Source organism: Pituophis catenifer, unplaced genomic scaffold, assembly GCF_029215685.1.
Source record: "Pituophis catenifer annectens isolate HBS135680 unplaced genomic scaffold, rPitCat1.0.hap2 SCAF_6, whole genome shotgun sequence".
NCBI lineage: Eukaryota > Metazoa > Chordata > Lepidosauria > Squamata > Colubridae > Pituophis > Pituophis catenifer.
Genome location: NW_027256886.1, coordinates 42431889 through 42459736, shown reverse-complemented (window position 1 = coordinate 42459736; position 27848 = coordinate 42431889). Strand labels below are relative to the sequence as shown.

Here is a 27848-nt window from a genome sequence, read left to right as displayed (position 1 = left end):
GAAGACAGGATAGCAGCTGCAACAGAAAGTTCAGGAAAATGAAAGCAGCATAAGACAAGAATGAAAGGGGAGAAGAAACATTTACAAAGCTGTGGGATCCTCGGTGCTCTCTGGGCTTCATAGTTTTCTTGTAGATGTTTTATTACCAAACTAGGTAACTTCATCAGTGCTAGGAGGGAATGGAGTTTACATTTACAAAACTGTGGCACTACGAATGGAAAAGGTAGACAATGGGTATTGTCAAGAGAAAGGGTGGGGCACATTGTTTCTTACTACAGCAGACTTAGCTTGCCCTATTTTGAAATAAGCAAGTAATTACCATATAAAAGGGCCTCTTGTAAATCCATTGTCCAAAGTAATCTAACTATATCACGAAAATCAGAGCAACCATATTTTATTAGGTTTCATACGAAATATCATCTGCACACCATGTGTGAGCTTAATAGTAAGCTAAACACAATTTCTGGTGCTACACAGACATCACAAAATCATAATATTCATTTCATGCATGATATTAGCAAATATCACAATATATTTTAGAAAGTATTGCAATTATGTAGTTAGTACATTCATGGCTTGGAATGCCTAATTAGCCTAAGGACAATATAGGAAGTAATTTAATCCCAAACCAAGAAAGAGCTATGTATTTTCTCATTAAATTATTAGCTAACTGTGTATTAATACTATTAATATTTTTATGGTATTGAAGACTAAGAATTTTAATGACCAAATTGACAGCATATGTTATATGGATACATCTAACGGACACATTGTTTTGATGACTGGCTCATTACTTTCAAATGTTCTTCTGACAAAATAAGAATGGGTTAGTGAAATACTAAAATAATGTATTTAGGGTTGAAACAAAATATAGCACTGGAGAGTGCTGCTGTCCAGATTCCAGCTAGTCAGATATCACCCTACGGTTCAGCTTATTCTAATGTATATTCCTTAAAATGGCATATGAAAATTCTCTTTGAAACATTAACAAAACGCCAGGCAATCTTTGTATTTTCATATTGATGTCACTTAAGAGCTTTTAAAACAGGGGTGTCAAACTCATGTCGTCACGGCGTCATCACGTGGCATATTGGGACTTTCCCCCCCTTCACTAAACTGGACATGGCCGTGGCCAGAGGGTGACACATCTGGCCATGGGTTGGGAGTTTGACAGCCCTGTTCTAAAACAATATAGTGATTTATGATGTGAGAATTACTTCTAAAATACTAATAGTAGCATACTGCAGATAGTGGCCTCAAATCAGACAGTTCCCCTCAGAGTGATAAAAGTAAATTTTAATCCCGTCTTTCCTTACCTCCCCTTTTCTGCACACATAACTTTATTATTATTTTTTTTTTACTGCGAGCACACCGGCCACATTAAAAATGAAATTCTGTTGCCTGCCCTCAAGAGAAAGTGTATATCTACCCAAACACATATATAACACAAATATACACATGCTATATACATAGATAAATATATACCTGCACCACACATATACATTACACCATACATATATATTAATCACTGTCCATTTTGAATATGTAGCGGAAAACCTGAGAGTTCAGGAGGTTGATGCTATATGGAACAAAATTATTATTGAATGTAGATGTTTTGCTTTGTACACCATGAAGCCTCCTCCCAGAAGGTAACAAGGAAAACAGGTCATGAAGAGGGTGTGTAGTGCCCCAGACAATCCTGCGGAATCTGCTCAAGCATCACTTATGTGCTATACCATGATATGGTATAATATACCATGATACCTTAAATTAAAAGAATATGAATGGACAATGCCACCCATTGCATTTCAGAGTTTGTCATAATGAATGAAAACCACTGTTTCCATTAATATTCTGCAATTTTATTCATATGAACTTCAATGCAGTATTGAACTAGATCACTTCCAGTTCAACCATTCCCCTATATCCTAAACATATAAGAATAAACCTCTTAAACATAGATTGTGATAGGCTACTTTTATAGGATCCTCCCTCAAATGGTATTGATATAGTAGTAGAATTCTCACATCACAGACTGACTTTCATTCTACAGGTATTTCCCAATGCCAGTTGTATATAGAGCAACTTCGTACTTTCACTAGAAAGCATATCCAATCCTTACACAACAAATTTAAGTCTTATATCTTACAATTTATTAGTTTTATTTCATTGGACTAGATTTAAATGTAGCTTGAGCAAAAGGGCTCCACTTATGAAACATTCATGACTGCAATTTATCTGGAATAACTGTGGACACAACCTGGGTGGTCTCTATCAAAAAAAGAGTGCAGCTGGATCAATTCAAAGATGCAGACCACCCTTCCACAGCAGGTAATCAGATGGAAGTAATTTGAATTGAATACTAATAGCAGTGAAGTGTTAGAGTTATTGCCTTTCTTTCAAACAGTTGGAACATTTACATGGTTTATTGAATTGTATCAACTGTGGAATAGATTCTAACAGTCTCATGTCTCTGAAATTCTATCAGCTTCTCTGACTTCACAAGGCTTCTGTAGTTCTGAGTTGCTTTGTCCATCACAGCTTCAATAGCCTGAGTTGGGTATTGTTCCATCTGTTATATTCCTATGTATTAAATGCTGAAAGTCACTAAAGACTAGGAAAGAAAAAGTGGACATAAGGAAACTGATTCCTTACTGATAATTGTTGCTGCTATAGGAATTACTTAAGGTTGGCATGATGAGAACCATCCTTTCCTTTGTAAGAAATGAATGGCTATGTGATTGCTTCTGGAGAGAAAAGAAAAGCCAAAGACTGCTGGAACATTAAACATTACAAAAAACATTAATGTTTTCTGAAGTGACAATAGTTAGATTTACATATTTAAAAAAGCTATTACTACTTATGCTTTATTTCATCCTGCATGCCCAAGTTGTCTTTATTGTTAATTCTTCAGGGGCAATGTTCGGAGATACATCAACTACAAAGATAATTATATTTTTCAGGTATTCATCTATCCAGTACAGGGAAATGCACTAATATTCTGCCTACATTTCTGTTGCTTTACTCTATATGTTCTGGCTGTAATCCTTTGAGGAAGAACAAGTCACAAATGATTGGTAAGCAGTAACAGTATATGGGAAAAATGCTCACTTCTCAGTCTCGGCGGTGGCCATATTCCTCAAACGTCTCCTATTAGTGGATTATCTATTCAGCATACTAGTGCTATACACTTATCCTGAATCCTCTGTTAGAGTCATTCTCATACACCACTGGATAAGCTGTTAAATATGGACATCATTTCTCATACTGGTTTATAGTACACAAAGACAGTAATTCCAAGTGTAAAACCAAGGGGTTCCAGAGCAATAATCACATGTACAATGAGCAACCACAAAAGATGTTATGTTCTATTTTCTTGATAACATATCCAATTCATTTTAAATTTCTTTTTGATTTGTAGGGGTCAATTTAGAAAAAAATATATCCTTTTTTGTCCATAGCTAATAAAGCCAAGATTATAAAAATAGGAGTGCTTACTTATTATATTAAATGGGAAAACTAGCAGCATAATAACTGCAAAGTGAACCAAGATTTCAAAACTAATCTCAGATTCAAGCTACACAATACTGTACACAAACCAATCCATCTCACAGGAGAAAGTATAAAGGAATGTTCCATAACTTGATTTTCTCCAGATGTGTTGGATGACAACTTCCATATTCATCCAGTCAGTGTATCTATGCTGGCTGAAGAAAGTAAGACTGAACATTCAATATATCTGGAATATGCTAGGTTGGATAAGGCTAGTACAAAGGAGCAAAATACATTGTGTCAGTCTTTTCTCAAATGCCAGTCAGAATCACATTTTTAAAAACTTGCTGCTGTGAAAAAACACATTTGCTTTCCTCTGAAGAAAAAAAATTGTAATGAATGATTAAAGCTGGCTAAAGGGCTAGACAGAAAGAATCAGAGACCTGCTTGTCCTTTCAGGGATCTTACAGTACAATGACTGCTGCTTCCCTGGAAATAATTACAGCTGTTTAACGGAGCAGAGCAACTGCAGTTGCTCAGCAGCAAACCATGCGGGTAGCAGTTTCCCAATTTCTGGGGACATTTCCATACACATCAGCAGAATCTGATTCAATGAACAAAAAGCCAGCAATCAAAGATACTCCTATAGTATACTACTATACTCCTCTGTTTTAGTTTTTCCTAAACCACAATCTTTCAGGCAATGTTAACAGTCCTGAGTCATCACTTACCCCCAGGCAGCATCCCTCAGTAGTGGAATCAAAACTGCTCACTGCAAAGTCTCTTTTGACAGCTCCGCGACCGAACCCAGCATCCTTAAATCATGCCCTGCAGCCCGGAACCACGCCCATCTAGTAGACTACAACGGCTCTGCGCCCCGCTTTATGGGTCGCTGCTGCTGCTGCTGCTATCTCTGCTGCTTTCCACTCAGCCTTTCTTCGCGTTGCAGTTTCCTACCCCCAAAGCCTTCCTATCCGCCCGGATTCCACGCAGTATTCCCGACCACGTCATTCCTATGCTTTTATCTATTCATTGCACCAACAATGACCGCGCCCCTCACCTGGATGCAAGCTTTGTAACAGCTGCCACCAGCCGCACGCCCCTTTGCTCTCCCCCATGGGCTATCGCCTCCCTCCCTCCCTCCGCTATGCCAGGCTTCCCCCCATCCATCTCTCAGGGCACTCGCCCACTAGGAATTATCCGCTCACGCTGTTGGTGGTTTCCTAGACAACCGGTAGTAACGCGCCCCTCTATTGCCCAGCCTTCCGGTTAATTCTCCCTTCCCTCCATGGCCTTCTTTGTGAAGGGCAAGGAAATTTTCACGGAACGGCCATATTTCTGAGGGAGCAAAAAGACAAGGCTTTCCTCTCCACAGAAGCGAGAGGCTGCCATACTGAGGCTCTCCAGAGCTCCCTTCATCTGCGGGAAGAGATACCTGCTGCGGCTCCCAAGAGACAAAATTCGGGAAAGGATGCTAAAGCAAATAGGCAGTGCCCTTGAAGAAGAAGATCAAAGAGGGGCTTTTATGAAACAATAAAACTGTTTTCAAGTGCTTGGCTTTTGTTTTTGTTTTGTTCAGTAAGAAATGCAGTGAATGTTTCTTTATGGCTACTGGATAATTTCGGGTGGCTGAATTTCGTTGAATGATATTTATGCATAGAAGTTTTCTTTAAACTGGCTGTTAAAATCTTAGCTCCTCCTCCCAAAAAGTGATAGTAATCCACAACAAGGAAATGAGTATTTCATTTCAACTACACATATGTTTGAAGCAATTCCATTAATACTAATAGCTACAATTTATAAGAGCCTTGGTACTACAGTGGTTTAAAGCACCCTGTTATTAACACAGCTGCCTGCTATTTACTGCTGGTTCGAATCTCTCCAAGGCTCAAGGTTGACTCAGCCTTCCATCCTTTCTAAGGTAGGTTAAATGAGGACCCAGTTTGTGGGGGCAATAAGCTGACTTTGTATAAATATACAAAAGTATGAAGACTATTGCTTAACGCACTGTAAGCCGCCCTGAGTCTCCGGAGAAGGGCGGCATATAAATCAAAATTAAAAAAAATTAAAAAAAAAAAGCTTGTATAATGCCCTGAGTCTTAGGCTTCTGGGCAGTTTCAAAATCCCTTCATGTGTTAAGGGATTTAGACAAAGCCAATTTAAAAAAAAAGGTCACCAATTTCAAGGAACCTGGAGGATATAAGTCGTGCATTGAATATGACCCTTTTTATTGCCAGAAACATTCAAACTAACTGAAAATAGACAAAACAAAAAGATGTTCTGACTTATTTTAATTTATGACATGACAGTTGGTGACAACAGCCACTTGAACAAAATAAAATGAAATGATGTTAGAGGAGTTATACTAAACAACTGTGACTCACTTGGTCATCTTTTCAGAGATATTTCCTTACCCTCAAGGCCTTTAACAATGAACGAGCTTCTAATATACTGCCTTCATTGGAAAAGGGAGGGAACGAGATATCCAGAGATGTATCTGCCATGAAAATAACCATGGTGAACTCTATGTAGCATAATCAAACAAGAAGAATTTTTTATGACATTTTGTATTATGTCATAAAATGTTTTATGATAATTTTTATGTTTCAAAGTATTTATAGAATTTGTCAAATTTCATTTCTGTGGGAGTCACATATTTTGGATTTTGGACATGTTCTGTAAGTTAGCCCATTTGGGTTTGGGCTACATCCAAACATGAGAGTGTATAGATTATGACTGGAAAACCTATGGTGTTTTAGCATAGAGGCTAGACAAATATCAGAAGACTTCTGCTTTACTGACTTAGACTTGTGCTTTGACTGTACCTTTGGAGAACATGGGATGGAGGTGGTGTGACCATTCTGGTCTTCCTGGGCCTCTCTGGCTATTCAATACCATTGCCCACAGTCACCTTCTGGACTGGCTTTGAGGCTTAGGAATGAGAGGCACTGTGTTGTAGTGGTTCTCCTTCTTCTTCCATGGCCTGTTCCATTCAGTGTTGGTAGAAGTTGAAAAGTTAAGCAATGTGGGGTCCCAGTGCTTGAGCTTTCACCACTCCCTTTTAACAGCTACATGAAGCTGCTAGGTCTTTTGGCATTTGTTGGTATGGAATTTAGTATCATCAGTATGCTAACAATACCTAATTATATATCTCTGGATGGGGAGGAACTTTCAACTCAATCCTGGCAAGATGAGTGGCTATGGGTTCCCCTCCAGGCCTAAATGATACTTCATCTTTGACTCTGGATGGAATGGCACTCCACCAAAACTGAGCTGGAAGGGACTTTTGTACAGATTTGTCTAGTTGCCAATTGTTCCCTTTCCTCACCTTGCTCATGGTCACTCGTGCCTTGGTCACTGCCTGTTTGGATTATTACAATGTACTTTAAATGAATCTTTCCCCAAAGTCCACCAGGAAACTTCAACTGGTTCAGAATGCAGAGCATGCACAGTAATTGGGTCCCTAGGTTTTCTCATGTAACACCTCTGTTGTGTGAACTGGTGGTCATCACAATTAGCCCAGGTCCATGTTATCTGTGGGACTGCTTTTCCCTAACATTTACTCATAGCAATAGCAATATCACTTAGACTTATATACTGTTTCATTGTGCTTTACAGCCCTCTCTAAGTAGTTTACAGAATCAGCATATTGCCCCTAACAATCTGGGTCCTCATTTTACCGACCTGAGAAGGATGGAAGGCCGAGTCAACCTTGAGCCTGGTGACATTTGAACTGCCAAATTGCAGGCAGCTGGCAGGCAGCAGAAGTAGCTTGCAGTACTGCACTCTAACCACTATACCACCATGACTCATCCTATTAGGTCAGATAGTGTGGCACGCTCCTAATTCTTCCTCTAAAATATTGCCATCTGATGAGAAAGCGTGATTGACCATATAACAGAAAAACAGAATTTAAATAAGAGAAGTAACATTATTTATAATAATAAATAATAATTAGCCTCAAAAGCATTATTTTCCTATTCTCTAAAAACTTTTGGAAATAAATTACTCTTGATTAATGTAAATCATGTAAAATAATCTGAAAACATGGACATGTCAATTCTCATTCTTAATTCCAAATAAGTCATGAATATATTAAAAAGGTACTATAAGATTCCTGCAGGTCAAGCTACACGTTCATTAAAAACACCAATAACTGCAATATTTCTTTTTCTCTTTCTTACTTATGTGTCCTACATAAGGTATCCTAACTGATATTTTAGTAAGGGTTGGTTAAAACAGTTTATAATATAAACTGATCTGGCAGTTTACATTTTTCTCCACTGTGAAAATGTTATTTTTTTGTATTATATGAGATCACTCAAATTCTTATTCTATGATAGCTAAGTGAAATTTAATTGGATAGTAATCATTTGTTTAACTATGCTTTAGTAAATAAATCATATTAAACTGGGTTTATACAATGCATTGAAGCATAAACTACAGTTTTAAAACTAGAGTATGCTAATGCAAAAGCAAACAAATGAAATGATTCCCTATGTATTGCTTGAATCAAGACATTCTAATGAACAGATAAATGGAAGAATCTAGTTTTAAAAATGTAAACTTGAGTACTACAATAGTAGTTCAATTTTTTTTTTCATTTCATTGAATAATGAAATAATGGACCAATATCTGATATCCAGCGGTGAAATGCACTTACCTTTGCTACCGGTTTGGAAATGTGACGTGTGTACTCTCGCTACGCTTGTGCGCGCCCCTTCTGCGCATGCGCAGAAATGGGATGTAATGACATCCTGGTGGGTGGGCAGAGCCTCCTGCCGCCAGCCCTACTGGTTTGTGCGAGCCGGATAGATCCGGCTGGATTTCACCGCTGCTGATATCCCTATGATTCTTCTAGAAAGATTTCAGACATGACACAGCTAGCATGCATTGGTATAAATATGATAGTGAATTGCATTGATATTAACAGTTTTGGTGACATACAAGCACTTGAGAAATACAATTGTTTTGCTAGAAGACGCTTTCATTATATTCAATATATTATACAATCCTTGTGCTAAGTAATTCTGAATGAAAAGAATGAAATAAAACATGTAATAATGTCCAATAGCTGATGATTTCTGAGAAGCACACTAAGGCTGTTAAGGAAGTGGGAAGGGGGTTAAATTTTCAATAGTTTAAGCAAAACATTCTCCCTTCCCCCCTCATTAAATAGGAACTGTCACTTTGAAGAGGGAAAGTACAGTGTTTGCAACGCAGCGTTGGCGGTGGGGCGAGGAGGGCAGGAATTGCCAAGTGTGCATGCCGTGCTGAAACTAGTTGAAATGGAGTTGGGGATGTAGGAGTTGCGATTGTTCTCCAACATTTTTATCTCAGAACAACCACAAAATTTCTCAACATTAGAATAACTGAAACAAAACAACCAGGGAAGCAGATAATTAAAACAGATGAGTTCTAACAGGATTTATTTACTAGATTTTTATTCTGCCTTTAAACTTTATAAGTAATTCAGGGTAGTAAGCATACATAATACTCCTTCCTATTATCCCAACAACAACAACAATCCTAGTTGGGTCCAAAAGTCACCTAGACGACTTTCATGTCTTAAAGCGGAACTAGAATTCACAGTGCCTTGGTTTCTTCAGCACTAAACCACTCGCTCTTGGGTAGGAGGAAGACAAATCAAGAAAGCTGTCCAGTGACTCCACCATTCAGTGACAGTGTTGTCTGGTTCCCATGATGAAAGTGAATGGGGGTGTGTAGAAAATTCTGAGAAACGAACAAGATCATAAATATCCAGAGAGTACAGGCAGCCATTTCCTAAGAAAAGGGAGTCTTTAGAGACTTATTATTGAGATTAAAGGCTATGGGATAATTTGTTATTTCCCGCTACAAGTTTTAAGTCCCTTAAAATCCACGCAGTCCGCCCAGTACAATTGCAGTGCCAGCCTTTCTGCAGCCCGGGCAGTTGGTTATATAATTTTTTTGAAAGGATTTACAATAAGATCGTATGACATTCCAAAGCGGTTGTTATACGTACGGGATGTATACCGTACATTGACATAGCGAAAAGAATTGTGTGTAGCACATTGACAAATGGTCTTTGCAATCGGCGCAGAATACGTAGGTGTGATTTAGCAACGGAGCCTAGATGACATAGAATGTCTTCAGCATAATCAGGAGGCGATACAGTATACAGTAAGATGTACATGTAATACAGAATGCGGGCGGCGCTCTGCTCAAGAAACGGAATTGTGGCATTAGGGGCCTAGGTGAAAAAAAAAAAAAAAAGCACGGATTGAAAAGTAAGGAATGGATCTATATTCATGCTCCATTCAAAAGGCATGACTTAGCTAGGAAGGGGGAGGCGGAACTCTACATAACGAAGGGGCGTGCACTGGGCGGGACAAGCTTTGCGAATGGACGATGGGCTCTCTAATAGGCGTGGCTTCCGGGCACCCTGTAAACAGGGGGCGTGGCCGCACTGTGATTCGCTGATGCTACTCTGGCGGAAACGGCAGTGGCCGCGGGCCGGCGTCAGGTGATCCGAACTGAGCGGCGTTGAGTCTGAGACCGCGGGGCCGTGGTTTATGCGTGCAAGCGCCCATCCGGGGTTAGATCAGCGCCTCGGACCGGCTCGGCCTATGGATGAAACGAGCCCGCTGGTATCTCCAGAGCGCGGTCCGGCCCCGGGGTATGGGCTGCCTGGGGGTGCCGTGCGCTCCCCGCCCTGCCCCGCTGCCCCTACTACTCCCGCTGGACCGTGTCCCTGTCCTTCCCCACCGGGATCCCCCGCAGGTGGCCGCGACCGGGAGCGCCAGCCACTGTTGGATCGGGCTGGTGGGTCGGAGCGTGGAGCCACGCGGGGGACTGTAGCAACAGCCGGGGCGACCCAGACTCAGCCTCAAGTGGGGGTCGGAGTAGGGATCGCCGCGGGTCGAGGTGAACGGGAGCACCGGAATGAATTTCCCGATGACCCAGAATTCGCCGAGGTGGTGCGACTGGCAGAGCTGGCGAGCGAACGCGGAATCTACCCTGAGCGCATCTACCAAGGTTCTAGCGGCAGCTATTTCGTCAAGGATCCGCAGGGGGTGAGAGATCGGGGCTCGGGAAAAGTATTCAGATCACGGGACAAGGGGAAAAAGAACAGGACGGGGTTGGTTGAAATTTTAAAATAACTGGAGGGCTGGAGAGAGGATGCAAGGGTTGCGGGATATTTGTAGTTGCTACTTTTCTCAGCCCCTCCCCAATGCCGTATTGACTTTTGCTCACTTTTTTCTTCTAAGCTAGGTCTTCAGAATGAGATATAATACTGGAATTGCTTCTTCTGATGCATAAAAAAAATGACACACCATATGCCTTTGTCGTTATGGAAGATTTTATTGAATTAATGAGACCATATTGAGGAACATAGATAATGATGTTTAGTGAAACAACGTTGTTGCATAGCGACATAGTTTCTGTTTGGCCCAGAAATTTTGTGAATTATGCTGAGGTATCAATGAATTTACAATCAATAATATTAAATGTTTGGTGATGTAAATTTTTGGTTATCAGGGTGAAATGTCTTTTGAACAGTTCTGAGCCCTATGTTAACAATTTAGAAATTATATTTACCATTGATATATACTTTCTCCCTCATCTTTAAAAGTTTAGTTTACCTTATCATAGTGTTGACAATTCCTAGTTTTTATTGCATAAACACCACCGTAGTTCCTATCACCTTTATTCAATATATATTACACACATTTTATAATGTAATAAAACAATTAACTTACGGGAAAGGATATTTTGATGCTAATGTATATTTTTGGTTGACATGATCAATTAAGAGTTGGAAGGAACCTTGGGGGCCTTTTAATCCAACCCCTTGCTGAGGCAGGAAAACCATTTCAGACAAATACCATTTGTATACCATTTCAGACAAATGGTTGGCCAGTGTCTTCTTAAAAACTTCCAGTGTTGGAGCATTCACAACTTCTGGAGGCAAGTCATTCCACTGATTAATTGTTCTAACTGTCAGGAAATTTCTCCTTAGTTCTAGGTTGCTTCTCTCCTTGATTAATTTCCACCCATTGCTTCTTGTCCTACCCTCAGGTGCTTTGGAGAATAGCTTGACTCCCTCTTCTTTGTGGCAACCCCTGAGATATTGGAACACTGCTATTATGTCACCCCTAGTCCTTCTTTTCATCAGACTAGACATACCCAGTTCCAGCAACCGTTCTTTATTTTTTTTTAGCCTCCAGTCCCCTAATCATCTTTGTTGCTCTTCTTTGCACTCTTTCTAGAGTCTCAACAAATGTTTTACATTGTGGCAATCAAAGCTGGATGCAGTATTCCGAGTGTGGTCTTATCGAGGCATTATAAAGTGGTATTATTTAATTTCTTATACTTAAGTCTTTATGTTGGATCAGAAGTGGAAGCTTTCTAATAGTCCTGTAGTGCAGTCTTATTCAAGTAATACTGCTGCTAGCTTTTGGTTCTATTTTACAAGTTACACATGAAGATGATCAATTTGAATGTTAGTCAGTCAGTAGGAATACAGTCCAGATACATTCCTTTGAATTATTTTAGATTCTTATAAATCTGATGGCTGCCTTATAGCAAAACATTGCTGTGGAGGAAAATAACTGCTAGCCCTGAGAACAACCCCTTCTTTCCTAAGTTTTCTGATCTTTTGAACAAAGCAAATCAAATCTTCAAAATTTGATTTGGGTTAATTCTGCATACAGTATTGAAAATAATCTCTGCCCTTCATACTTTGGGCAATACAGAGTACATTTGGAAAAGAAAGCTGAAAGAATCAGACAAATTTGATTTGTAGAAAAACTTTTATGAATTGCTCATTGTTCTCCTTTTCAGCTTTAAACTGAAGCAGGTTACCATTTGCCCTTTGCTTTCCAAACAACTTTTGCCATTGTTTACTCAACCAGCTTTCAAAAACCAATGCAGCTTATTCTTGTTTTTTTCCCCATTGGTCATTGATGGCAATTAGACTACAATCTTTTTTTTCCCTTTTGAAACCCAGCTTTTTAGAAAAGGGGTTAAAATTCTATGACACATTGATCCTTTTGTAGCTATTTTAGAGTGTAAGCTTGTTTGGAGGCAGGCAGCTGGACAATGATACATAGTTCTATCAAAAGCATTGGAGAAGACAATAAGCATATTTTTTGTTATTTTTACTGCTATGAGAGTTCTTGGCAGGAGGATAATTCCCCAAGGTGTCACTGGAATTGGCATCACTCAAAGTTTAAAATCGATTTGGGTAAAGATTACATGAAGAGAAGATTTGTCTCCATTTGTGCTTCTGTATTTGCAACTGAAAGAGGTTTTAAATTCTCTTGCTCTCCAATTCTCAGGTTGAAGCTTGCATAGGGTAGTTTTTTTAGTTTAGAATATCTTTGAGGCTTTGGTGGTGGTTGCTGCTTCTGTTTGCATTACTGTTTCTCCACCTTTAGGAAACTGGACGTTTCAGTCTATGGTTCAGTTTTACATGCTGTATCATAATGTATTGAAATAAGAGGAACAATTTATCACATGGAGAATGGGATGACGAGTTTCCCCATGTTTGTATAGAGCTGACTGTGTTTGTAGCCTGATGATTCTCCTTGTGACCTATTATATCTAACTAAATTAATTTGGCTCCTTTATTCTGCATTCCCAACATGCATGAAATCATATAGCATTACAAATCTTTCCATTGCTAGGAATCCAGGCTCTTCTTTTCTGCTTAATTTCCTTTCTTGTTGGATTTGTGAGATGCAGCTGAGATGAATCAAACTTTTGTGTTGATTCACTATATATCACTATAAAAGAATTAAGTCTTGGAATTTAGGACTTGGTATCTGGGTTATCTGCTCCCAGTTAGCCTTGCAAGATTAGGTCAGTGAAAACTGTAAGATTTTGCTGTGGAATTTGGTTATGTTTGCTGCATGTGTGGGGCTACAGCTATGTTGTTGTATTTATTTACTTATTTATTAGTTGTGTGTTCTATCTTTCCCCCCCAAATATTAGAATGTCATATCTATTATTCTCTTTTCCTCTTTTATCTTCACAATGAAAAGTCTGTGTGTTTAGTTGGATTGACTTAATTATTGCCCCAAAGGGGCAATAATTTCTATTGCAAAGATTTCTATGTTTGAATGTTTTTAATCCTAAACTATTATTATATTTTTGTCCCACCTTATATATATTTTACTCAAGGCAGTGAACATGCCTAATACTCCTGCCTCCTATTTCCCCATAACAAAAAAAATCTGTGCAGTGGGTTGTGCTGAGAAAGTAAGACTGGCCTAAAGTCATCCAGCTGGCTTTCATGCCTAAGGAGGATCTAGAATTCAGAGTCTTCTAGTTTCTAGGCCACAACTTTAACCTCTACACCAAACTGGTTCTCCCATCTGGCTTAGGGCAACTTCCAAATCTGGTGCCCTCAAATATGCTGGACTACAGCTACCATAATCTCCACAGAATGATCAGTAAATTATGCTGACTGGAAGAAATGGGACTTGTACAGCAGTTCAGTATATCTGATCATTGCTAAATTGGGAAAGATTGATTTAGGAATATGCTTTTCTACTTGATTAGAAGAAGTGATTTAGCTAGTACAGTATCTAACACTGAAGTGACAATATGGAAAGTTTTGTTTTATCAGAAATGCTTCTGCTAATAAGTTGTATTTCAGAGGCAGTCAGATCAGATAGTGCAAGGAAAGGACTAATTTTGGTAAATATTTTCAGAATATTCCACCTGAGTATGCTGAATCTTCAATGTATGGTTTCAATATATGGTTCTTGGCAACCTATTTGAATTAAGTTTCTATGTAAAAATATTCCTTAAAGAGATTTTGTGATAGTAATGATGTTCTCAACTTCAATTTTTTGCTCTCGTTTTGATAAAAACATTGATTTTATCTGATGGACAAAATGTGTTGTGCTAACATTTATTATTACTAGTATATATAAGTCAGGTAAATCAGACAGCCTATCCTTTATTTTCTCCCCTGCATTTTATTTGTAAATTGTTTCTACTGTTTCACAGAAATGGGAATAAAAAGGCTGAAGGTAGAGCTTCAGGCTTAAAGCCTTAATCACTATGCTATATCCAAGGTTTAGCAAAATTATCTGTGCATTTTTCAGGGGTTCAACAAATCATGAGACCCAGTGAACTTTTTATAAAACAGAAGTCTTTTGTGAAAATAAAATCAGTTGCTATTTAAGTCTAGATTCCCCCTTCCCCTGGCAAGCACACTCAAGACTGCTTCTTTTTATATTAGCATTCTAGAAGACTTCATAAATTTGGGAAGAGACATGAGAGGAGGGATGACTAAATTGGTTTTATCCTGATCTATGTTCATCTACTGGAGTTACTGGTCTACTACTTCACAGAGTTAAAGAGCAGGAGGGAGTGGAAATCCCTTGACTAAAGATTGCTTTGTTGTTTTTAATACCTTGCTTCTTTTGTAGTAAATAGGAAAGCAGGCAGGCTGTCGCCCCATATTCACTAAAAAAAAAATCAGATGTAGTTTTAGTTTGTGTTGTATTCTCACATCTCAGATCTGTAATCTTCCTATGTGCAGTTGCATTCCCTGGATCACATGGGAAAGTCAGATTATCCAAACTTCTTTCTCGTTGAAATACACTGAAATAGAAAATGAAATACACTGCCCTTTTAAAACAAAAGCAGAAGTTGGAAACCAAGGCTGAGTGAAACAAGGGATCCTCCAATTCTGGAGCAGAATATATTGACCAGAATTTTGAAATATCAGCCAGGAGTCTAGGAAGAATATATTGTTTCTGTAAAAAGAGCTATCTTTGAAAGATAGATTTAAAAATCATTAGTTAGGAATATGTATTGCACAAGATTGTTTTAAATCTGGTTATGTGTGTTTATGCTTGCTTTTTGTTTTTTCCTCTGGTGACTATTTTCTCTATACAGCCTCTCAACGTTTTAGACAATTTTTTATGTCACAGTTGTTTAGTAGATGAGATCAATACTGTCTTGTGATGTGCTCAGAGCCCTATATTATTATCCTGTGTATTTTTCTATGGGAGGTTCTTTTCAGATTTTTTTCCCTTTATTATGGTGACTGTGTCTTTTACTGGAGTCACGGTTTTCAACAGCCTGTGCTTTAATCTTGTGATTTTATTTATGCTTAAACCATACTCAACATCACATGTTATTTAACCTCCATATTCTACTTAAAGCCTTTGCCTCTTAAAAAACCCTTATCTCCTACAAAGAAAGAGGGAAAGAGGAATTAAATTCCTTAGTCACATATCTTGGAGCTACAGGGTTATCACCAAGCTGGGATGATTAATTGCCTTTGCTTTATCCAGCCTATATTAGCAATATCCACTCTTCTGTCCCTTTCAGAAAATCATTGGTGTGTTCAAACCGAAGAATGAAGAACCCTATGGGCATCTGAACCCAAAGTGGACAAAATGGCTGCAAAAACTTTGCTGTCCCTGCTGTTTTGGAAGAGATTGTTTAGTTCTCAACCAAGGATATCTGTCTGAAGCTGGTGCAAGCCTTGTTGACCAAAAGCTGGAATTGAACATTGTACCTCGCACAATGGTGAGCCCATTCATAGGAGAGACATAATCAAATGGGATTAAACTGTGGATCATGAGGCTTGGAATAGGACCATATTTCCCTACATGCCAGGTACAGAAAACCCCAGGGGCTTTTGGATTGCATTCAACTTCAGCTCCTACTTTGCTTGCCTATTGGCCCTGTGACTCAGACTTATGGAAGTTGCATTTTGAAAATACCTGAAAGATTGATTTCCCATTACTGCATTTGAGATCACCAGTACGTCACATCTTCCAACAATGACATTCTTCCTCTCGCTCTCCTTTTACATTTCATGTCACTTATTCCTAGCCCAGTGAATATTTATGAATCTCCATTATATTTGGTTAGAAACAACGGGTACTTTTAAAAAAGTACCTGTTCTTTTAAAAAAAGGCACTGCAGACAGGAAATAATTGGTAGTAATGCGAGAATAATTGTAGTTACGTTTTTTTAAAAAAGAAAAATAGATTTGATCTTACTTTGAGAGTAAGGCACATGTAACAATTGGGAAAGTAGGGCTTGAGTCCTTGCCTGAAATCTCAAACAGGCCACTCCTTAGTTCACACAAAATAAATTGAGGGAGGGGAGAAGCACGTTCAGACTTTTAAGATTTAGGCTCATATGGCATTGGTTTCTTGATCTGGTCTATCTTTCAGAGCTGGCATATGTTTTATAGTATGCACACTTGACACCAATCTCTAATTTCTCATTATTCTCCATTATTGTTATGATTTGTTTTTCAAGCCATTTAAATTCTACGTTCAGTCAGATGATTAGAACTTGTTCTAGACAGACAGGCCTGGATATGCTTAGATTTATGCAGTTATGACTTTATTCTGTAAATGGGGATGGCTGGATTGCTAGTATAGACGAGACAGAAACTGATTATGAACTTATAATTTCTTCAAGGTGGTGTACTTGGCCAGTGAAACATTTAACTACAGCGCCATTGACAGAGTGAAGTCCCGGGGCAAGCGTCTGGCCTTGGAAAAAGTGCCAAAGGTTGGGCAGAGGTTTCATCGAATTGGTCTTCCACCAAAGGTAGGGGATATTGATAAAGAGTAAGGCATTCAATATAGTTCTTTGGTATGTTGCTCTTGTTAAGATATTTGCTTCTTCTTCTCAGGTGGGTTCATTCCAGCTTTTTGTGGAAGGCTATAAGGATGCAGATTACTGGTTGCGGCGCTTTGAGTCTGAGCCTCTTCCAGAAAAGAGTAACCATCAATTGTTGCTACAGTTTGAGAGATTGGTGGTGCTGGACTATATTATACGCAATACTGGTAGGTTCTGCCTTTTCCTTGCTCTTGACATGGAATGCTGATTGAGGTTATTCATATTGAAAATGCTTGTTTAGCTTCTCCAGTATGCCTACTTAATTTTTTGTCAAATCAAGGCATTGTTCCATATGTCTCAATATTGCTGAAATGAATTAGCGACAGCTTCCCAGAATTTCAAACAGGACTCTTTTCCAGCCATTTCTGAAGGTCATAAGGTTTGGCTGGAAAGTATAGGACCTCCTTCCTACTTCATATTCCAGTCATGCCATATTCCAGTAATTTTTTCCTCCCATAATATTGGGATGTGAGGTTTGTTATGTGTGGTGAGATACTTCTCTGTTTTCCATCTGTGCATTTCGATTTCTTTATAGATAGGGGTAATGACAACTGGCTGATCAAGTGTGATTGCCCCCTGGACAGTACAAGTATGCAGGTGAGTAGGGCCCAGTGGGGCTCTGACAACTCCATATGAGTATATGATACAGAAAATAAGGGGCTCTCAGAGACTTGCATATAATGTCCTGCATGGAACAGATCTAGGGAAGTGGCTCAAACACTAGAGATCCAGATTAATCATATATACTAGAGGTGTACATATGATAAAAATACTTAGATATGTCATGTGAACTGTATAGAAATATTAGAGTTAGCTTAAAGTATATGGAATAGATGTAGAGATCTAGGATTTGCTAGACCCTTCTTAGGCAATTTCTTTGTGGCATCTTGGTTTTATAGGGGGCAACATATGAAAGTGCATTAATAATGTCTGTAACACCATGGAGTCCAAACATAGCAGTGCCTGGTTTCCTTTTGCACCTTTGCAGAGGGGATGTAAAACAGAGGTAGGTTAAACTATGTTGACATGGTTTAAGAGCTATGGCGGTGCAGTGGTTAGAATGCAGTACTGCAGGCTACTTCTGCTGACTGCCAGTAGTTTGGCAGTTCAATTTTCACCAGCTCAAGATTGACTGAACCATCCATCCTTCTGAGGTCAGTAAAATGTGGACCCAGATTGTTGGGGACAATATGCCGACTCTGTAAATTGCTTAGAGAGGGCTTAGAGAGTACTGTGAAGCGATATATAAGTCTTAAGTGCTATTGCTATTGCTATGGTCAGCATTCCATTGGGTTGGCTTTGGGGCAATGAGTCTTCTGGAATTATACATTATCTCTTCAACTAATGGGCAATGATTGCTGGGATTTGTATCATTTCCTGATGCAACATTTTCCGTTTCCTTGTAGGACTCAGAATGGGTTGTAGTCAAGGAGCCTATAATTAAACTGGCAGCCATTGACAATGGTTTGGCTTTCCCTCTTAAGCATCCAGACTCTTGGAGAGCATGTAAGTACTCCAAATAAGAGAAGCCATATGAGTTCATTGTATTTTTTTTCTCAGTATGGATGTTTGTGAAGGGCTAATTTCTTGATGTTCCTTTAATAAATCCAGGGTGTTAAGTCCTGAAGTATTTCCTTTGTATTTGAATTTATGCTACCCTTATTGCTAAGTCTGGCTTTACGAGCCTAATATTTGCCTTCTGTTTGTTCTTTCTTCACAAGATCCTTTCTATTGGGCATGGCTGCCACAGGCGAAAGTGCCATTTTCTCAAGAGATCAAGGATCTTATCCTGCCAAAGATTTCAGACCCTAATTTTGTCAAGGATCTAGAAGAAGATCTCTATGAACTCTTCAAGGTAACCACAAGAACAAGTTAATATCGGAATATTAGGTACCCTTAGGAGCAGTGATGTAGATGTCATACCCATCCTAATTAGATATACTATTTATTTTATAGAAAGATCCAGGTTTTGACCGAGGCCAATTTCATAAGCAGATTGCAGTAATGCGTGGTCAGGTATGTACTTCGTCCCACTGGAGAGATGGAACCTGTGTTGGGCATTGGGCAATTTTTACCATTTATACATTAGTTTAGTATTCAGTTGTCTTTCTTCTATTCCTAGATCCTAAACTTGATGCAAGCCCTGAAGGATGGGAAGAGCCCTCTTAACTTGGTCCAGATGCCTCCTGTTATTGTAGAGACTGCTCGCTCCCATCAACGCTCTGCCAGTGAATCATATACACAAAGCTTCCAGAGCCGCAGGCCCTTCTTTACCTGGTGGTAGCAGTTGCCTCTATTCTCAGTGAAGAACTTTAGAGGGGGCATCATTTGAGAGCAAGCAATCAACCCTCCAGACTGAGGTTGTCTGCTGTAGATGGTCGGGAATTTAAGCAGGGTCAGTCTCAACTCTGCACGTTCCCTGTGAGAAACAAGGGATGTTCATTGGTCTGATTGCCTTCTCTTTGGGCTGGACAGGTCCTATCATCAGCCCAAGCATGACAGCATTTCCTAGCGGGAGCCTGCATGCCATGCCCTTTTGTTTCAAGATATCCTTCTAATGTTCATTTGGATGGACATCTCATAAGGTCTCCTACAAGGAAGGGCTGATGGTGAGGGGATAATCCAAATTGGATGGAAGCACTTCACTGTCTATAACTGCCAGCCTTGTTGTTCCTTCCTTCCTTGTTGCACATTTGTTATTCCTGTTGAAAGCAGGTTTTCCTGCCCCACTGGATTTGCTGTTTCTCTTGTCCTATGGAGAAGCTCCTAGGGTGTATGCCTTGGAGCTGTTCAATAGGAAATGTGGCTATAATCAGAATTTAATCTGATATAAAGTAATTTATTGAGGATTGGGCCAAAGCCAATTGTAACAGCTTCAATTCCACTTAGGATAAATAATAGGGCAGACGGATTCTGCAAGACAACCATAGAGCAAAAATTAACTAGTGTGCTTCCCATTCCTCATATGTGGCTAGGACCAAGGGCCTCAAATACTAGTTTTTAATTTGGTTTTAAATTATCCATCCCATGCTCATACATTCATGCTCCACATAGTCCTAGAGCAAGCGAATAAGAGGTTATATACCTACCACTATTACCTTGGTTAGCATTTTAGACACATTTCTAGTATTCCCAAGAGTAAGCAATAGCTGTCTCTCATCTCTAGAAATGCTGGCTGATTTAGGAGATAAGAGAGGCTATTCCAGAGGCAATGTGTGCATTGTCCTACAGAGTGGGAGTTCTATTGGGCTGGTTTGAGCATTGACAATCTGTAGCGGGAGGGAAGTGGGGAGGGAAATTCTCTGTGGGATGCTGACATGGGGAGATATCTTCTACAGGGCTGTAGAGAATTGTAAGAGGAAGGTAGAATTTCTACCATATCAAGATGATGTTCTATGTACAGTGGATTTGCTGCTTCTCATAGGCTACTGTACTAAACCTCTGGCAACAAGAACTTATTTGAAATTTTATATATAAGTTTCCCAGTTGGCTACTTGGCTGCTTCCCAGACCTACAAGAAGAGACCTTTTACTAATTCCAGCTTCCTGCCTCTTAATAAAATCCTGATACGCTGAATGTAGGACCTCTTTTTCTCTGGAGACAGCTTCCTGCATTTTGCTAGAGGTGGCAGGCAGAAGCTGGCACTTGGAAATACTTTACATTTTTGCCAGTCCGAACTGAAATGTATTGTTCTTATGCACTATAGAAATGTATGTAATATATTTAAATCAATGCAAGTCTCTTCATAACAGATCTGCTGTTACAGAGTCAAGTCTCTTGTGTGTGTTTGTCTTCTGGAGTTAATAAGAACTGGATCTTCCCCCTTCACTAGCCTCACACCATGCAATAGAGCTGCAACTGTGCCTTGACATAATGATTGACTTTTATTTACCATACAGATTATTTTAGACTACAATACCTGCATTATCAGAAAGTCCCTCCTTATTGTTCTTGTTTTATTTGTAAAGTATGATTGCAGGACCTGGTTTATGTTGGAGCTGCTACAACATGGATAAATTATTCCTGTATTTTAATCATTTATCGTTGCTTCCCGATTAGAACTGATACTTAATTATTACATGTTCTATTCTGATAGCATTGCATGTGTGTAGTGACTGAAAATCAATTTTTCAAATTCAGTATTAAATATGGAGTGGATTTACAGGATTATATTCCAGAGTTGTAGGGAAACCATTACATTTAGGCTTAGGGTGATACAAAATTGTATATTGTCTCCTGGAAACTGTGGTGCCTTATTTTTTCCTATGCTGCTGTTTAATTTGGCCTTGACACACTTCCAAATGTTGATTATTTAGTAATGTTCAGAAAAGGTTGCAGAGGTAAAGTAAGTAGTAATGTAACTTTTTACCCATTGGAAGTCAGACCTGCCTATCAGTGCTTGAATGGCAATATGACATAATTGTTCCTTGGCAGTTGTCAATCAGATCCATGAAGTGAAAAAACAGTTAAGTGTATCATGCTGTCCTGCAGCTGCTTATAACTGGTTCATATATTACTCTAGGCCAGCACTTCTCAGACTTGAGCAAATTATCCAAAATTGGGTAAATGTAGTTTTTCTTTGGGTAATGACATAAACCTATTACCTAATCACAACAGAGACATTTAAATTGACAAAGTATTTACCTACTTTGGATAAAAAGGATTCTCCGATAAACAGTTTTGGGTAATGAAAGAAAAAAAATTGGCAGGGCACTGCTCTAGGCTAAAATATGGTTGGATCCTTAGTAGTTCAAACAGGCTACAGAAACTGAATTATCTTTTTATGTGCCAGGTTGATAATAATCTGGGTTAATATATTGAGTGAAACTAATTACATACAAGGCCAAATGATTCCCTAAGACTTAGTTGGAGAAGGTAATAATTTATCAAAGTTGTGTTCTGCCTGACTCCCAATGAGTCTAAATGGCTAACAATTAAAAAACTTACAGTACAATTGATAAAAGATGGCAAGATTGACAGACAAGATTGAATGAAGCAATGGGGTCTCTCTTGCCAAAGACCTTATTTTTATATATCTTATACATATTATGAGCATATGAATATAGATGTGGATTTAATAGACTTTCTGTGGTGCTTTTTTTGCAATTGTAGAGAAAAGGTACTTGCCTTTAGAATATTTGTGTGCATTTGTGGCAGTGGGAAAGCATTTAGTTCTATCTGCAATGAATTAGCAAATATGTTCAGAACTTGCCGTACTCACTAAAACCTTTTATTTAAATAAACCTTGCCAGTTCGATGTTGTTTAAGGCAAAGGTAAGCAGCCTGCAGTTCTAAAATTGACGTAGTGCTTGGTGTATTTTCATATGGCATACTGCAGCAAATGATTCCAGACCTTTGGTAGGGCAGGTTCTTTCTCTGGCACTCTGCTGAACAAAAACTGATGAAGCTGGTGATGTGAGGGAATGTGGCCTCCTACATCATGATATCACAAAGCTGTTATGCTAAGGCTTATATGTTTTCATAGGCTAGACAAAATATACTTAATCACACAATGCATAATGACCAAATTGGTTTCTCTGAAACAATTTGTTAAAGCAGATCAGATGGAAGATAAATATAGAAGTAGTTATTAACTGAGTGTTTATATACACTACCTCTGAACAGCGGTAAGTTTGCATACGTGGAATAATGAGGAAAATAATTTCTTCTGGATTCTGATTGTAAATTTCCCAAAGATCTCTTAGGAGAAAGAAGTTCTGGACTAGAGAGACATTTGGACTCTTACATTCAGAGACGTCTTTAGACAAGAAGCTTTATTAAATATAAACCATAAATAGTCAAAATACGTAGTGTTTGTGCTTTGACATAAACTAATCAAGTCTAAATTAGCAAACCAAAGTGCTTGACAGCAAAAGAATTTTTCGATTTTTTTCTGCTGTTACCTGCAATCATTTGTCAGACATTCTCCCTTTGAGGCTTCTCCAGGCTAGTCTGATTACACTCGGCCACAACCATTGGCATAAGATCACAATCATTTTTCATTGTGTACGTAGCCACACTCATCTCTTTTTCTTTCTTCCTATATTGGGAAGCAATGTAGTGGCCACTTCCATCTGCTGTCTCTATCTCTTTCTTCCTACTGTCACCATCAGCAGCAGCAGCAGCAGATGTATTACAATCTTCAATCCTGTGGGTCAATAAAAGTCTCATTAAGAATTGCCTTATACTCCCTTTTTCTTAGAAGCAGACAATCAAGATAAGGAATAGGGAGCAAAGCATTGTGATGCTGGTTTGCTAATGTAACAAAAAATTATACAGCTGCTCTTCAACTCAATATCCTCTTGCTATGTTAGCAGAAAAATACTTATATTATTCTCCAGATGTTTTAGACATCCATAATTTGCCATGGATCATGGTGGTTAGAACTGATGGAAAATAAAATCCAAATAATCTCACAATGTCAGTTTACTGTTGATTTCAGCATGTTGTTTAGCCATGATGGATATATTCTGTGCTTTAACAACCCCTAACAATAGGAAGGGAGAAGAAAGAATTTGCCCAGGGTTGCCTATAGCAAGACCAGATGGCAACAAAATGAGAAAATTAAATGTTTCTTGTGATGTTATGATGCAAGCTCTGCCCCTTACATAATTGCATATCACTTCCAAAAGGTAGAGGTTATCTTGAAATATCATGATGCATTTTATCATTTCATCTTCTCTCCCACTGCAGTTTCCTATAACTTTGTCTCTTCTGATCTGCAATATTCTAAATTATTCAACTACCTATTCGGCTATATGAGCTAAAATCTATTTTCCCTTTCTGAAAGCTCTATAAAAATCAATTCTACATCAATTTGGTTATATTGTAATATCTATGAATATAATTTAACATGCTTCAAGATTGGACACCTATTTAAAGAAACTCTTCCCAATACATGCTTTTATTACTGTTTAATAACTATACAATACCAATTGTATTGGAAATATATTCCAGTTGAATGGTTCACAGTTCACAATTAAATAGTGCAGCAGCTAACTAAGGTTTTACTTTCTAAATACATGCCAGAAAAACATTTTCAATTAAAAAAACCCAAGCTAAATAAATCCTTACCTTCCTTCCTAAAGAAAGATATACAGTACATTAATCAACTGTGAATAGGAATAAAAATATGTTCATACTCTTAGTTGAAAGTAACTGAAGATGTTTCTGGGGGAGGGAATAGAGCCTACAAATTCTGCTTCTAGTACCAACAATCTTAAGTAAAATTAAAAAGCGGTGTAAGAGCAAATTTCAAAATCATACCGTAAGTGACTGAAGTGCTGTAGCTCTAGCAGCCTGGTACTGCTGCCCTTTCCAGATAGAGGCCTCCCATTGGCTTGCAGCTTCAGTTTCCTCTGCCTTCTGTGGAGCTGTTGTAAGGCCCGAGTAATGCATTGGCTTTCTGCACGCTCCCAAATTAGCTGGGCTCGTTCTTCTGCTTGCATATCCCCACTGCTACGGAAGAGGCGACGTAACTGCAGTAACCCCACCCCCTGGAAAATATTGGCAGATGCTCTCTTTCTAGTACATGATTTAGCGATTTGATTCTGTGGCAAGTCACAGATAATAGAGGCTGGAGTTCCCATGGTGCTAGGATCTCTCCATATTGTAGTTAATGGTGGTTCTGTAGAAAAGATGAAACCAGGAAGAAGCAGATTAGTTAACTGGTCCTGACAGCCGTTCCTCTTTCCTATCATAACCTGGGTCTAAGTGGACACATGCATAGATGTTTAATAGCCTTAATCTGAGGTACCAATATTTTGGGATCACAGGTCAGAACTAAGTTTCCTTATAACATAGTTCATCCTAATTCCTCCCAGAAGATGACTCCTCAGAACAGAGAGGAATCATTTAAGTCATTACGTCTTAACTCTGCTCTGTGCAAGAATCCAAATTAAAATATCTATGGCAGACTCCTTTCTCTACCATTGTGGTTATTCAGGTATGCAATATTTCAAGAATGTTTATTCAGAGCTTTTCATTGCCTAAGACTTAAGGCACTGACATTCAGATATTGCAGCTTAATGTGAAAACTGTATGGTAATTCATATATAGTAGTAGATAGAATATGTATTGTCAAGTCAGGACTTGCACATTTACTCAATTAGCAGGAAATATGAGCTCTAGGTTATTCCACCTAAACTGGTATGAGTACCAGGGTGGATCCATTTGGGGTGGGAAGTTTTCTCAGTCAACCACAGGACAATTTTTCCCCAGTCAGCCTTTCAGGTTCTGACATGCCTTGTGTTTGACAAAGCCTAGTAACAATAGCTACAATTTCCTATGAAAACCCTACCTATCCAAATGCCCCAAAAAGTAGGTAAGAAAAGTGAGCAACACACACCATGGACCAGCAACAATTTGAACTGGGGTTGTATTGGCTAAACTGGCAGATTATGTCAATGAGCCACCTCGATTAATCCACCAATCTGGCTGAAAGGCGGGGGGGGGGGGGGAGGAGTGAGAGGGCTAATACTAATGTCTCAGGGGAGTGGGGGGTCCTTGGTGCTTTCTGAGTTTGCCTGTTTTCTCATAGGCGTTTCATTACCCTAACTAGGTAACATCATCAGTGCTAGTAAGTTCCCTTACTAGCACTGATAATGTTACCTAGTTAGGGTAATGAAACGTCTGCGAGAAAACAGGCAAACTCAGAAAGCACCAAGGACCCCTCGTTTCATCCCTGAGCTACAAATATTCTCCTTTATTGGTACTAATGTCTCACTTCTCAGGAGGGTAAAAGCGCCTCCTTTTACAACACAATACCGAACACTTATTTATACTACAATATCGGAGTTTGAGGACGCTCGTATTTAGAAGGGTCCTGAATTCCAAAGAGAGAGAGAGAGGTTTGAAATATACACTAACGGGTAGGCTCTCAGTCGAATGAGCCATTAACTGAATGCTCTCCGATATTCGCAACTGTCGGCTACCATTAATATTATATAAGAAGTCCTCCCTGCGAGTCATTAAATACACGGAGTAATATAGGGCAAGTCCCTCGTTTCAGAGAAGCCCACCCCACCCCACCCAATCACTTTGGATTCTTTGAAGATACGCAGCAGCAGGATGCCGCCTAACTAAAATGAATTTCAGCAGACAAAGGGGATTTGTCTGAATTATTGCTAGAAAATCTTCGGACGGCTTTTGAGCGGCCATAAGGAATCACCTCTCCCCCCTCCCTTCCCCATCCCATCCCGTCCAGAATTTTAGAACGGCGATCGAGGCTGAAGCCGAGACCCTCAAGCTCTGCAGACACTCACGGACCTGGCGTCTGCCGTCCTGCTGGGGGTCGCCGGCCCCTCAAAGGCTCTCGAAGATCCGCCAGAGTTGCCCGAGCTCAGGGAAGCTTTACCTTCCCTTCTCAAACCGACCTCCGGCCATTCATACTCGGCTCCTAAGAAGATGCGTTTGAGAAATGACAATAAACATCTCAGCCAATCCCCTTCCGCTGCTCTCTTCTCCAAATGCCGAAGAGAATGCTGTAAACTAGCCAATCAGTTGAGGACGAGGGCGGGACGGCGAGGTCTCGTTTGGGAACACGTGGCAGGCAGGATTATTGACGTCAGAAGGGAGTGTTTAGCCTGCAGGGCAAAAGGACGTCGTTGTCTAGAAGTTTGCTTTCGGCGGGGCGCGTGGTTTTGTGTTCAGCTCCTGCACAGACATTCATATGCGGGCCACCATCCAATATAAATAGACGGCCTGTAACTGTATAGTGTCACAGTCGATTTTTATTTATTTATTCATTTATTAAATTTATATGCCGCCCATCCCGCTATGGAAAGCAACTTTGGTTAGTTTACCATTTTTCTCCCCCACCGCTTCTCGGCTTCCTTGCAGTTGCTGTCCATTGGCTTGTGTTAAAGCCCTTCTGCTATTTTCACACAACAAGGTTACCAGCAATAGTTTATATGCTGAAGTCTGGCTAAAGCAGCACCATGATAGCTTGATTCTTCCCATACCTACAGAAGAAAATATTTGTAGCTCAGGGTTGAACTGTGGGGTCCTTCGTGCTCTCCTAGTTTGGTAATTTCCTTACGGACGTTTCATTACCCAATTAGGTAATGTTATCAGTGGTAATAGGGAGTGGGATTTGGTCTTATTTTTATGTACTAGTGGCGTGTCCTGTTAGTGTTGGTGGGAGTAATCTTTTGGTTCCTTCATTAGGCTGTTTACCATTAGCTTGTTTTTCTGCATTTGTAATTCCTTCATTGGGGTATTGTTTACTTCCTGACTGTTGGTCTGGTGTTAATTTTGATGTTAATCTCTGTTTTTATGGGTGTTGTTTGCTGGTTGGGAGGTGTTTTGATGTTTTTGTTTCTTTTTTGGCTTTTTGATTGTCTCTTTTGAGTAGTATGTACATTGTTTATCTCTATGTGCCTGTTGATGATTGATTTGTCTGAATGACAGGCTTCCAGGCGTTCCCTAGCATTTTTGTGCTATTTGACTTGATACATGTTTTATATACCCATATATACACGTGGAAAATACCAAAAGTAAGTGACTTATCTTGACAGTAAAACCTGAAAGCTCCAGTTAGGGACAGATAGTCATAGAGAAAATCTATCTATATACCGATAGTCACTAAGAGTCAGCAGAGATTTGATGGTACATATTCAGTCATGACCTATAATACACATGCAGCACATAGAATTTTTTTTGTTTGCAAGAGCATATAAAAACCAAAATTAAGTTAGAATGACACA

The 27848-nt window shown here is 39.3% G+C and overlaps 2 protein-coding genes across 2 annotated transcripts; one reads left to right on the top strand and one right to left on the bottom strand.

The window, feature by feature from the left end:
• The first annotated feature begins 10046 nt into the window (after positions 1-10046).
• PI4K2A (phosphatidylinositol 4-kinase type 2 alpha) lies at positions 10047-21077 on the top strand. The gene is made up of 9 exons (XM_070945764.1): positions 10047-10547; positions 15829-16029; positions 16939-17070; positions 17156-17309; positions 17678-17739; positions 18549-18648; positions 18864-18997; positions 19099-19158; positions 19265-21077. Exons 1-9 carry the CDS (start codon positions 10047-10049, stop codon positions 19424-19426), a joined length of 1506 nt encoding a protein of 501 aa, XP_070801865.1. The 3' UTR covers positions 19427-21077.
• Positions 21078-22889: 1812 nt separating this feature from the next.
• AVPI1 (arginine vasopressin induced 1) lies at positions 22890-26573 on the bottom strand. Its single transcript, XM_070945562.1, has 3 exons — positions 26410-26573; positions 24409-24769; positions 22890-23290 (listed from the first exon to the last, which is right to left on the bottom strand). Exons 2-3 carry the CDS (start codon positions 24729-24731, stop codon positions 23059-23061), a joined length of 555 nt encoding a protein of 184 aa, XP_070801663.1. The 5' UTR covers positions 24732-24769; positions 26410-26573; the 3' UTR covers positions 22890-23058.
• Between the last annotated feature and the right edge of the window lie 1275 nt (positions 26574-27848).

What these genes read in the sequence shown, in the direction of transcription:
- PI4K2A (XM_070945764.1), top strand. Translation starts at nt 10,047, where the DNA reads ATGCGTGCAAGCGCCCATCCGGGGTTAGATCAGCGCCTCGGACCGGCT. An exon ending in CTATATTATACGCAATACTG is followed by an intron (nt 17,310 to 17,677) that starts GTAGGTTCTGCC and finishes ATTTCTTTATAG; the next exon opens with ATAGGGGTAATGACAACTGG. An exon ending in TTGCAGTAATGCGTGGTCAG is followed by an intron (nt 19,159 to 19,264) that starts GTATGTACTTCG and finishes TTCTATTCCTAG; the next exon opens with ATCCTAAACTTGATGCAAGC.
- AVPI1 (XM_070945562.1), bottom strand. Translation starts at nt 24,731, where the DNA reads ATGGGAACTCCAGCCTCTATTATCTGTGACTTGCCACAGAATCAAATC. An exon ending in CAGCACTTCAGTCACTTACG is followed by an intron (nt 23,291 to 24,408) that starts GTATGATTTTGA and finishes ATTGACCCACAG; the next exon opens with GATTGAAGATTGTAATACAT.